The sequence below is a fragment of the Oncorhynchus tshawytscha genome, linkage group LG23 (genome assembly GCF_018296145.1).
Source record: "Oncorhynchus tshawytscha isolate Ot180627B linkage group LG23, Otsh_v2.0, whole genome shotgun sequence".
NCBI lineage: Eukaryota > Metazoa > Chordata > Actinopteri > Salmoniformes > Salmonidae > Oncorhynchus > Oncorhynchus tshawytscha.
Window position 1 is genome coordinate 24060729 of NC_056451.1, and position 13469 is coordinate 24074197.

Sequence of the window (13469 nt, forward strand, 5' to 3'; positions counted from 1 at the left end):
GTTTTTGAAAACTAGAGAAAGTCGAAAATCAACAGTCACTTGGAATCAGCAAAGCATATGAGGATGTCAGAACAGTTCCCACAGCAGCGGCAGACCACCAGGACTGAAATGGTAGCAGGTAAGACTGTGGCAGCGCTGAAAGAATCAAGGTGAGTGGCGTTTTACTCAAACCTTTACTCCGCTAACCTTGGTTTCAGCAGGGTGGTCCACACTCTGCTCTCCCCAGTCTAACCTTGGCCAGCAGGGTGGTCCACACTCTGCTCTCCCCAGTCTAACCTTGGCTTCAGCAGGGTGGTCCACACTCTGCTCTCCCCAGTCTAACCTTGGCTTCAGCAGGGTGGTCCACACTCTGCTCTCCCCAGTCTAACCTTGGCTTCAGCAGGGTGGTCCACACTCTGCTCTCCCCAGTCTAACCTTGGCTTCAGCAGGGTGGTGGTCCACACTCTGCTCTCCCCAGTCTAACCTTGGCTTCAGCAGGGTGGTCCACACTCTGCTCTCCCCAGTCTAACCTTGGCTTCAGCAGGGTGGTCCACACTCTGCTCTCCCCAGTCTAACCCTGGCTTCAGCAGGGTGGTCCACACTCTGCTCTCCCCAGTCTAACCTTGGCTTCAGCAGGGTGGTCCACACTCTGCTCTCCCCAGTCTAACCTTGGCTTCAGCAGGGTGGTCCACACTCTGCTCTCCCCAGTCTAACCTTGGCTTCAGCAGGGTGGTCCACACTCTGCTCTCCCCAGTCTAACCCTGGCTTCAGCAGGGTGGTCCACACTCTGCTCTCCCCAGTCTAACCTTGGCTTCAGCAGGGTGGTCCACACTCTGCTCTCCCCAGTCTAACCTTGGCTTCAGCAGGGTGGTCCACACTCTGCTCTCCCCAGTCTAACCCTGGCTTCAGCAGGGTGGTCCACACTCTGCTCTCCCCAGTCTAACCTTGGCTTCAGCAGGGTGGTGGTCCACACTCTGCTCTCCCCAGTCTAACCCTGGCTTCAGCAGGGTGGTCCACACTCTGCTCTCCCCAGTCTAACCTGGCTTCAGCAGGGTGGTCCACACTCTGCTCTCCCCAGTCTAACCCTGGCTTCAGCAGGGTGGTCCACACTCTGCTCTCCCCAGTCTAACCTTGGCTTCAGCAGGGTGGTGGTCCACACTCTGCTCTCCCCAGTCTAACCTTGGCTTCAGCAGGGTGGTCCACACTCTGCTCTCCCCAGTCTAACCTTGGCTTCAGCAGGGTGGTCCACACTCTGCTCTCCCCAGTCTAACCTTGGCTTCAGCAGGGTGGTCCACACTCTGCTCTCCCCAGTCTAACCCTGGCTTCAGCAGGGTGGTCCACACTCTGCTCTCCCCAGTCTGTCTATGGAGAGCGCTGTTCAAAGCACTGAGTACAATTTGTCAGCTTTGCCGTTTTAAACTCTCTGTAAAACTTCATACGAATCACGAAAGCACAATCTTTCTGGGTTATTTAGAAATGGAACAGTACATATCAACCACAACTCCATTTTGACATGTTCTGTTTTTTTATCTCCCTTACGACCCTTTCAGAAAAAAAGTCACAGTTCTGGAGGGACTGAGTAAGGATCAGTTTGAATGGGTTCTTACAGTAAGGATCAGTCAGACTGGGTTCTTACAGTAAGGATCAGTCCACATGGGGTCTTACAGTAAAGATCAGTCAGACTGGGTTCTTACAGTAAGGATCAGTCCACATGGGGTCTTACAGTAAGGATCAGTCAGAGTGGGTTCTTACGGTAAGGATCAGTCAGACTGGGTTCTTACGGTAAGGATCAGTCAGAATGGGTTCTTAGGGTAAGGATCAGTCAGAATGGGTTCTTAGGGTAAGGATCAGTCAGAATGGGTTCTTACGGTAAGGATCAGTCAGAATGGGTTCTTACGGTAAGGATCAGTCAGAATGGGTTCTTACGGTAAGGATCAGTCAGAATGGGTTCTTACGGTAAAGATCAGTCAGACTGGGTTCTTACAGTAAGGATCAGTCAGACTGGGTTCTCACAGTAAGGATCAGTCAGAATGGGTTCTCACAGTAAGGATCAGTCAGAATGGGTTCTTACAGTAAGGATCAGTCAGAATGGGTTCTTACAGTCAGAATGGGTTCTCTCAGTAAGGATCAGTCAGAATGGGTTCTCTCAGTAAGGATCAGTCAGAATGGGTTCTTACGGTAAGGATCAGTCAGAATGGGTTCTTACGGTAAAGATCAGTCAGACTGGGTTCTTACAGTAAGGATCAGTCAGACTGGGTTCTCACAGTAAGGATCAGTCAGAATGGGTTCTCACAGTAAGGATCAGTCAGAATGGGTTCTTACAGTAAGGATCAGTCAGAATGGGTTCTTACAGTCAGAATGGGTTCTCTCAGTAAGGATCAGTCAGAATGGGTTCTCTCAGTAAGGATCAGTCAGAATGGGTTCTTACAGTAAAGATCAGTCAGAATGGGTTCTTACAGTAAAGATCAGTCAGAATGGGTTCTCTCAGTAAGGATCAGTCAGAATGGGTTCTTACAGTAAAGATCAGTCAGAATGGGTTCTTACAGTAAGGATCAGTCCACATGGGGTCTTACAGTAAGGATCAGTCAGAATGGGTTCTTACAGTAAGGATCAGTCAGACTGGGTTCTTACAGTGAAAATCAGTCAGAATGGGTTCTCACAGTAAGGATCAGTCCGAATGGGTTCTTACAGTAAGGATCAGTCCACATGGGGTCTTACAGTGTGATACCCTCAAAGTGACCAGAACTACAGGGTTAATCTGGTAGATTAGCAGTGTGAGTTACACCGTGCTATAAATGGAACCAAACACCACCACAGGTTAGGATTAGGTGTGTGAGTGTGTGTGGGGTGGTTCCGGCTGGGTCGGGGTCAACCCAGGTCTATGCAGAGTTGTGGGTGGTGAAATGTGTGATGTGAGGCTGGATGGAGCAGCAGAGGTATTTAGAGGAGCTGATGGTGCGCCAGGGATCACGGTTACCTGATCTCCGCAGGTGTGTGTGTGTGTGTGTGTGTGTGTGTGTGTGTGTGTGTGTGTGTGTGTGTGTGTGTGTGTGTGGCGTCGTCAAGCTCAGATCAGTTTCAGTGGCAAAGCCAGTGCTGTGAGGAGAAAGGAGCAGCGATACACACTAACAATTAAAAAAAAAAAAAAATGTTACCTTTATTTAACTAGGCAAGTCAGTTAAGAACAGATTCTTATTTTCAATGACGGCCTAGAAACAGTGGGTTAACTGCCTTGTTCAGGGGCAGAACGACACACATGCCTTCTCTGTCAGATGAATAAACACTCTCTCACACACTTTCTGTGTCTCATATATAATACATAGTCACCACACCTTTGTAACGTTGGCTCTGTAATATAGCGATATTATATTGCAAAGCTGAGTAACAGTGCAGCTTGCCACACCCTGCTTAGTTCCACTGAACCAGACAGGAACATCACCTAAGATGATAGCCTGTCTGTGTGTGAGATAGAGACAGACAGACAGAGTATCTATGTGAGAGAGGGTTGTGTTTTCCTCCAGTGTGAAATGCAGCAGACGGCAACTATTAACTTTCTAAAGCAGGAATGTGGGAAATGGACCGTGAGAGTCGACCACACACCATCAAGTGGTCAAGGGTAAAGCTTTGAGGGCCAGTCAAGGGCAGAGTAGGGCTGAGAATTGCCAGGGACCTCACGATATGATATTATCACAAAATGTAGGTGCCGATATGATATGTGTTGCGATTTTCACGATTCTATATATATTGCAATTCAATGTCCCAAACATACTGCTCACCATATGTCTGCTCCAGACACACAGAGAGAGTCATGAGAAAACAAGTTTTGATCAATCATGGAAATAAAAGTGCTAAAAATAAATTGGCTCAATCTTTAAAAAGAAGTCTGAGAACAAGCTATGAAGAATGACACTGGAGTTTTGGTGCAGGTACTGCCAACCTGCGCAAAAATAATATTGCGATATTGTCAAAACTATTTTCGCATGCCCAAAATATCTATTATTTAGAACGCAAGTACAGGTATTCGGACACGACGGCAGAGCGAAGGGCAGAGCGAGGGGCAGTCTCTCCTCTTGTCAAGCAGCCTCCAACCCCTGAGCTGCGCCGCTTCATTCTGAGTACAATAAGAGGTTCCACTAACCCCACACACAATATCCCCATTGACACACAAACAGACAACGCATGCACACACAATGGCCACTCCAGAGACAGGGATCTCACCAGCCACACACACCAGACCAGAGATGGGGGAGAAGAGAAGGAACCAGAGAGAGACGGAGAGAGGTCGAGGGAGAAGGAACCAGAGAGAGACGGAGAGAGGTCGAGGGAGAAGGAACCAGAGAGAGATGGAGAGAGGTCAAGGGAGAAGGAACCGGAGAGAGACTGAGAGAGGGAACCAGAGAGAGACGAGGTCGAGGGAGAAGGAACCGGAGAGAGACGGAGAGAGGTCGAGGGAGAAGGAACCAGAGGGAGAGACGAGAGAGAGGGGTCGAGGGAGAAGGAACCGAGGGAGAAGGAGAGAGACGGAGAGAGGGAGAGAAGGAAGGGGTCGAGAAGGAGGGGGAGGGAGAGAAGGAACCAGAGAGGAGAGAGAGAGAGGGGTTGAGGGAGAACCAGAGAGACTCCATATGAAGCGTCCCCATATAAACACAGCAGCACCAGACCACAGTGATTACAGCAGAGTGTGAGTGTGTGTGTGTTTCACACCCAGACCCCAGCCTTCCTCCTGCCTGCCCTGTCACTGTGGAATGAGTGACTGACTACTACTAACCCATTGCATCCCTGGGTCAGTAGTAGTCATATTACTGGTACCTAATCATTATCACCACCCTTGATCTCATTCCCAACCCCAGGCTGGTGATACGGTGCCTTATCAACAGGTCCAGGACATGTCTTCCTGTGTCATGTTGGTTCTATTCTTTCTAGTCTTAATAGCTAACCAAGAACAAAGCCTGATTTCAGATCAGTTGACCTAATGTAACCTCTCAGATAATATAATTCCTGCTAAATCAATTTACCAAACACTATCATCAATTGTTAGGAGGATACAAGTGATTGGCACTCATTAAAAATCAGGAAATAGACTATTTGACCATTTCCATTATAAAAGATAAAACAGTTATGCTATATTCCTGATAGAGTTCCTGATTTTCAGGCCTGAATAAAATAGTAATTCCTTATTACTCAGGATGGAAAATCACAGCATCAACAGGTTAGTGTCTGGTAACATTAGACACATAGCGACCAGGCAGAGTGTCCTGTCTGATAGAACAGAGAGACAGATCCATAAATAAAGAAGCTTACAGAACAAATCATCTCTATCTACAAACTATTAGATTGCCAGAATGCGAATGTTATAAATAGGATATAGCAATATTGGAGAGCAATGTACATAGATTGTAATGAGTGGAGAGGCGTTTGTTAAGGGTTAAAACTCCTAACCAGGCCTACAGAGCACAGCAACAGGAGAACTGGAGAGTGAGTGAGAGATAAAGGCCTGCTGGGATTAAAGCCTCATAATAATGTGCCTATTTAAAGTCTCTGTTAGTAGGGCAGATTTGTGGTTAGATAATGCCTCAGTTAAAGCTCAACTGTTTGTCAACACGGTTTAGAGAGCGAAGGAGTGGGACTTGCACAAGCACGGACACACAACACACACAAGCCCCAACCCAACAACAGCACTTTATACACGTGTACATGACACAGCTCAAACACACTCGCTCTGGTATACACACATCCAAAACATACACACTCTAGTCTTGGGAACACACACATTCTCCGACATACAACCAAACACACACTGTAAAAGGGCCACTTCTGGTGGGACGTGGTGATGTCACCAGCCCTGTTTCTCTGGGGTTGGGGTGTATGGAGTGTGGCAGAAAGGGAAGGGGTAGAGGTTAGAGAGGAGAGCAGAAGCCACAGAGCCACTACAGCACAAGCATGGCTCTATATAAGCCACAGAGCCACTACAGCACAAGCATGGCTCTATATAAGCCACAGAGCCACTACAGCACAGGCATGGCTCTATATAAGCCACAGAGCCACTACAGAACAGGCATGGCTCTATATAAGCCACAGAGCCAATACAGAACAGGCATGGCTCGATATAAGCCACAGAGCCACTACAGAACAGGCATGGCTCTATATAAGCCACAGAGCCAATACAGAACAGGCATGGCTCGATATAAGCCACAGAGCCACTACAGAACAGGCATGGCTCTATATAAGCCACAGAGCCACTACAGAACAGGCATGGCTCTATATAAGCCACAGAGCCACTACAGAACAGGCATGGCTCTATATAAGCCACAGAGCCTCTACAGAACAGGCATGGCTCTATATAAGCCACAGAGCCACTACAGAACAAGCATGGCTCTATATAAGCCACAGAGCCAACAGGCATGGCTCTATATAAGCCACAGAGCCTCTACAGAACAGGCATGGCTCTATATAAGCCACAGAGCCACTACAGAACAAGCATGGCTCTATATAAGCCACAGAGCCACTACAGAACAGGCATGGCTCTATATAAGACACAGAGCCACTACAGAACAGGCATCACTGTTGTGTTGTACACAAAACAAAAGAACCACATTATTCTTGGGAGAGAACACCCCCATAAGATAAGAGAGGCCTGCTTCCTCTCAAGTCCCTGTGATGTCAGGCATAGCCTTTGTTGTTGTGAAATAAAAAAATATGCAGAGTTGGTATTAAATGTGACTGAGCTTCCTGATGCTGTATGTATGGGGGAAGTTGGTTAGTTATGTGCTTCACAACATGCAAGAGAGAGCAGGAACAAACTTATGCCAGAATTTCAGGAATGAGCTGACTTAACTAGCGAGCTTGATGGTCCCTGTTTGACCTATTTGGAATCCCCATATAATCATGGCCTCTTTTTACAGTGTCATCGTTCACGGTTGTTCACCTTTGATAGGCCTCAGACTACAAACCAGCTGACACATTGACTGCAGCCACATGTGTTGCATGCTTGATACAGAGCATATTTATGATTAGCTTGAGTTGATCATACCACCCAGCCATTTCTGATATTTTGTCACATTAGGCCAATATCACATTACATCTCAAAACACTCATATCTCCCTCACTAGCTTTAAGCACCAGCTGTCAGAGCAGCTCACAGATCACTGCACCTGTACATAGCCCATCTGTAAATAGCCCATCCAGCTACCTCATACTGTTTTGTTTTTTTGCTCATTGGCACCCCAGTATCTCTACTTGCACATTCATCTTCTGCACATCTATTACTCCAGTGTTTAATTTCTAAATTGTAATTATTTCGCCACTATGGCCTATTTATTGCCTTACCTCCCATATCCTACCTCATTTGCACACATTGTATAAAGATTGTTCTATTGTGTTATTGACTGTATGTTTGTTTATTCCATGTGTAACTCTGTGTTGTTGTTTGTGTCGCACTGCTTTGCTTTATCTTGGGCAGGTCTCAGTTGTAAATGAGAACTTGTTCTCAACTAGCCTACCTGGTTAAATAAAGGTGTTCTCAACTGGCCTACCTGGTTAAATAAAGGTGTTCTCAACTAGCCTACCTGGTTGAATAAAGGTGTTCTCAACTGGCCTACCTGGTTAAATAAAGGTGTTCTCAACTAGCCTACCTGGTTGAATAAAGGTGTTCTCAACTGGCCTACCTGGTTAAATAAAGGTGTTCTCAACTAGCCTACCTGGTTAAATAAAGGTGTTCTCAACTAGCATACCTGGTTAAATAAAGGTGTTCTCAACTAGCCTACCCGGTTAAATAAAGGTGTTCTCAACTAGCCTACCTGGTTAAATAAAGGTGTTCTCAACTGGCCTACCTGGTTAAATAAAGGTGTTCTCAACTGGCCTACCTGGTTAAATAAAGGTGTTCTCAACTAGCCTACCCGGTTAAATAAAGGTGTTCTCAACTAGCCTACCTGGTTAAATAAAGGTGTTCTCAACTGGCCTACCTGGTTAAATAAAGGTGTTCTCAACTGGCCTACCTGGTTAAATAAAGGTGTTCTCAACTAGCCTACCTGGTTAAATAAAGGTGTTCTCAACTGGCCTACCTGGTTAAATAAAGGTGTTCTCAACTGGCCTACCTGGTTAAATAAAGGTGTTCTCAACTGGCCTACCTGGTTAAATAAAGGTGTTCTCAACTGGCCTACCTGGTTAAATAAAGGTGTTCTCAACTGGCCTACCTGGTTAAATAAAGGTGTTCTCAACTAGCCTACCTGGTTAAATAAAGGTGTTCTCAACTAGCCTACCTGGTTAAATAAAGGTGTTCTCAACTAGCCTACCTGGTTAAATAAAGGTGTTCTCAACTAGCCTACCTGGTTAAATAAAGGTGTTCTCAACTGGCCTACCTGGTTAAATAAAGGTGTTCTCAACTGGCCTACCTGGTTAAATAAAGGTGTTCTCAACTGGCCTACCTGGTTAAATAAAGGTGTTCTCAACTAGCCTACCTGGTTAAATAAAGGTGTTCTCAACTGGCCTACCTGGTTAAATAAAGGTGAAATAAATGTTTTTTTAAACAAGTGCAAAAACAAAACATGCAAAACTTCTTCACTAATTAGACAGGAGATTTTTCTCATACTACTTGACTATAGACCTACACAACATCTAAGATAAACCAGTCAGGGATGACATGATTATCAGTCACTTTGAATATGAAAGTGTGCCGCTGATAGTGAAATGATACTAATCTAACACACAGCAGAGATGTACAAACTCTGACCACTTCCTCTTCCGATGCCGTACAGTACAAACCAACCTGCACCAGATATCAACATGGGCCATTCACACAGACACCGTGAAGTCAGGCGTCGCACTATGTGAAAGCCGCAAGGCCGGAGTATAGGTACAGTTCACTTCACGCTCTTGAGTAAAAACAATGCGATGCAGTAATGGCCAATCCTCATTCATTTGTTTCAGTTTGCGCGGTAGCGTTTGCACAGTGATTGAGTCGATGCGGACTGGACAGATGCATTAACATGGGAATTATGTTGATCGGTGGGTGTGAATTAAGTGAAGGTTGCGGTCGTCCCGACCCGTTCAGGAAGCCATGATGGATTGTGTAGATAGAATGGTGGTGTGGCAAATGTATATAGGTCTGGAATCAAGTTCATACATTATAGTGCCGGCATGTGTTGTTAAACAGAAACAAATGTAACAATGCAATGGTCACTGCACCTTTGATGATTTCCATAAAACGGTTTCCCAGCCAGTGATCTGTGAGCTACAGTCTCACTTGTGGGGGTGCTAGCATAACCAGAGGTGACTCCCTGACAGATGTAATACTGGCTCACCCAATCAGGCTGGCCTAAAATATATAGATTTTTAAATTAACTAAATTAACTTGATTTGTTGGTTATATTGTCTCCTGATAGTCTGAAATGAACTTGATTAGTCGGTTATATTGTCTCCTGATATTCAGAAATGTTTAATGTGTAGTAGGGAGTTCCTGGGATCGAGCCTAATTGGTTATATCTCAGTTACATGGTAAATAACAAGCGCATAGCCTACAGTTGAGAAGTCTGAAATTTGGCAAATATGAAATAGCTGATGTGGAGTTGTGGCTGTCAGTGAGATGCATCTATAGCCCTAGGCCTGTCGCAATATTTCAAAATTAAATTGCGGTTTAAACACAAAAGTCACATATATTCCAAATGATTTAAGTGTGAAGTGTAGTATAGTTTATACCCATTAGTAGGATACACCAGGACTAATATCTTGGCACTAATGGAGAGCGTCGACCATATCTCTGGTGAGTGCGCATATTCACTGTCTTTATCATTGGGCGAGTCAGTGCCAGTGGAGAGTTTAGGGCAACAATTTCCTACGCAATTGTAGATGGACGTCATATTGTACAATTTGTCTCCCCTTTTCGTATGCCTAGATTAGATGGTTACATTGAAGACAAGGTTGTTTCTATTGATCTTAGTTTGTCAGTGTCAGTAGAGTAGTCTAGGCCTAACCGGTCATTTTTGTAGTAGGCTATTAAAGATTCTGATAATGTCTCCAGACATGTAAAGTGTTGTAAAATTGTATGAAATATATTTATAAAAGGCCATTTTTCCCACCGGATCCTCTAACTAGGGCTGAGCTGCTTCCCCAAACATTACTCAAGCGCCACCTATGATGCTGTGTATTTCATTGTTTGTTTACTGTCAGACTCCAAACTCTGTTTTGTCAGCGGCCCAGTCACTTTTACTCAGCCCCAGCCATTTCTGCCTACATTACTGATCATAATTAGAGTGAAAGCGAGATTAACCGTTTAATTGCTAGAAATATGCCTAAAGCGTTACTGTAAACTACAAGCATATCAGAAACGGCAGGATTTATTCTAACGTTTTGGGATTCGAAATAGCCTCCTTCGAAAATGACAGTCCCTCTCCATTGAAACGTGCACCCGTCTCTATAGATCCGCGGCCTTCATAACCAACTAAGCACGGCGTCCTCACAAAGTAAACCAAAATAATTATGCACTTGAATTTTCACGGGTCTAACTAAATCTATGTATTGTGCGAATGACAACTTAATCTGAACGGTGAATTAAGGGTGAATTTGACCGATTTAAGAGGGAAAACTTTCTACGAACGGGTGAGGGGAAAATCACAACATGGATTCCGCAACATTCCACGGCTGGGTCCGTGCACAGTTACTTTGCAGAACTTATTGAAGCACGATACAAACATAGCACGAATTAATCAGATTCGATTATGACAGGGTCGTACATAAAACTACATTTGATGTTTCTGATCAAATATATCCTGAAGGTGGCTAAATGTGGACACATATGTAAAAGCCAATTCAACCAAACAGCGGAGAAATAGAAACTTGACGGGATGCATAGGATGACAAACAAGCAAAACCCTGTAAATGATCAAATTTGACAAAACTCTTAAACATCCCCGGTAGCTAGGTCTAATCATCCATAAAGTGTCTGGTTCATATGATTAACGACAACTCAACCCATCGTTTAATTTCCTTTTCGAGTATTAAAAGTGGATGTCCGCTTGCAAAAGCTTCCATTTTGAATGTCTCACTAAAGCAACTCAACTTCAGCTACATCAACAGGTCGACAATCAATCCACATCGACATATTCCCAGCAAACTAGACACAGTAAGTATAAACAACACTTTTGCATCAACTGAAGTTGAGTTTATAGTCAACTGAAGTTGATGCAAAAGTGTTGTTTATACTTACTGTTTATACTTACTGTGTCTAGTTGTATCAACTTATCAAACATAACTGGAGAACGAGTTGAATACTGTATAGCTACAATGCAATGAACTCACGTCAGCTAGCTGTCAAATGCACGGCTAATGTTAGCAAGCTAACCAGCTAGTTAAATGTATTTAACAACCTGTATGACTTTTGTTCACCACTTAATAATTGACAACAACAGACTGAACAACTGGCGAAGACAACCTGCAAGTTCATGATCAAGTTCATCCGGACAAAAGTGATCGACTTGTGTTTTGCACAAACTTACCCGAATCTCCGGGGGTTTTCATTTTGAGTGTTGCAGGATAGTTTACGTTCGCTAGCGAGCTTGGTGGATCTCAAGTCAGTAGCGTTTGTGGAAGGAAAAGTCGTCTCCCTCTGAGCCCTTCCTTTGGTTCGGAATGGAAAAACGAGGGGGGAACAGGCTAACGTTAAACTTTCCACCGTTGCTCCACTCACGGGCCCCTTTGCTTCCACTTTCTTTCCCAATACCCCCTTCCTCAACTGTAGCGATAGGGGGGTAACGTTACTTTCCCCGAATCGCAGTCAGTTGATGTAGCTCACTGCTGTTTGTCCCACGGCAACTTCGCCTTGTCCTGTTCGAGGTGCAGCGGAACACGGTCAACCGTCCCGACAAGCACACGAACCGAAAACCCGTATCTTTCCTTGTTTGCATATACTTTCACGAACTGTCGAGTTGTTTACTCCATCTCAATCGCATCTTCCCCGTTGTTTGACATATTCGCTAAAATAATCGTTCTGTAGAATAGCAGTCGTCCTCTCTTTAGACTTTCTTTCTTCCTCCACTCACTAACATTCTGTACTCCGTGGCTACTCTTTCTCCTCCCCTGGTTCCTCTCTCGGGTGTCGTGTTTCGCTCTCTCCTCACCGGGCCGCCCACACGGACAGGGAGAGGGGGGGCTCTAAGGGGCGGGTCACACCCACTCACCACGAGCCAGGGTGGCGTCACTGCTGCGGCGTCGCCATAGAGACCGCCACAGCCACGCTGCCGTGGTGACGACATATCCGCGTCCTACGATTCTAGGCCGTCATCACGTTATTTTAGTCAATCGCAGGTACTTTCTTCTAATTATCTCTTTTCATTTCGTGGTAATTCGATCAATTGATGTGGCCAGATTATTAAACCACTGTACAAATGCACAAGGCATTATATCACTAGACTCTGAGCATATTGCAACAGGAACTAAACCAAACCTATACAGACTTCCCCCTCTATTTCACATGGTCTACTACACCCCCTTCTGCATTTGGTGGCAGTGATGGGATAGTCCCTGGCCCCCTGCGGTCTCAGACCTTTTAGAAAGATTAGGCCTTCCATTGAACACCATGTGGGGCTGCCTCTGAAACCGAGAGAAGATCATATCCAAAATATAATATATATCACCTTATGAAATGTCCATCTTCATGGCCTACATGCATGGCGCCAGCTCGCTATATTTGTCATCAGCTAGCTAGGAGAAAGTATTGCAAATATACAACCTGGTATCTTGTCACTCAGGCACTAGTCTGTGGCACTGATGGATGCAGAACAGTCCCATTGTCAACAAGTGCATGTGAGAGAGGTGGTATCATACATGGCAGGTGAAGTGTGTCTCATGAGCCCTATGTACAACCCCAGCTGCTCTTAAGAACAGTACAGTAAAGGGTCATCTACTGTGTGTGTGTGTGTGTGTGTGTGTGTGTGTGTGTGTGTGTGTGTGTGTGTGTGTGTGTGTGTGTGTGTGTGTGTGTGTGTGTGTGTGTGTGTGTGTGTGTGTGTGTGTGTGTGTATGTGTGACACAGACCAATGCGCAGGGACATCAACAGGATAACAATGCTGTGTAAAACAAAGTAAACAACCACTCTTCCCATGGTGGGATTTACAAACAGGATCTCTCTGTCCTCCACTAGCTATTCTTCAGGAGGGCAGGAAACTCACTCTGTTTTCCCAGATAAGCATCAGAGTGCTGGGAGAGCGGTTCTCTCTGGGATCATTCCCAAATCCAGGAAACGGCGAGCACCATCCCGTCCTGTCTCTTCCTGTGCAGAAGGGCCAGCCTAGTGTTTTCCCACACCAGTACTCCCGGTCAACCACATTTAGTGGAACATTAGCCACAGCATTGTTTTCTTGCCCTCCTCTTTCTCTTTCTGTCTCGCTCTCTCACTCTTCATCTCTGTCCTCACTCACTTTCTCTGCCTCCGTCTCTCTAGTCTTCTCTTTTATTCTGTTGTCCTGTTTGTCCGTCCACCTCTCATCCTGTCTCCATAT

The 13469-nt window shown here is 45.3% G+C and overlaps 1 protein-coding gene across 2 annotated transcripts in view; it reads right to left on the reverse strand.

The window, feature by feature from the left end:
* Positions 1-12044, reverse strand: part of LOC121840619 (ETS domain-containing transcription factor ERF-like) — a 74126-nt gene extending 62082 nt beyond the window's left edge. For both annotated transcript variants that reach the window (XM_042304958.1, XM_042304957.1), the window contains exon 1: positions 11469-12044. In XM_042304958.1, coding sequence (XP_042160892.1) covers positions 11469-11490 — 22 coding nt within the window. In that variant the 5' untranslated portion in view covers positions 11491-12044. The remainder of the gene's footprint in view (positions 1-11468) is intronic.
* Between the last annotated feature and the right edge of the window lie 1425 nt (positions 12045-13469).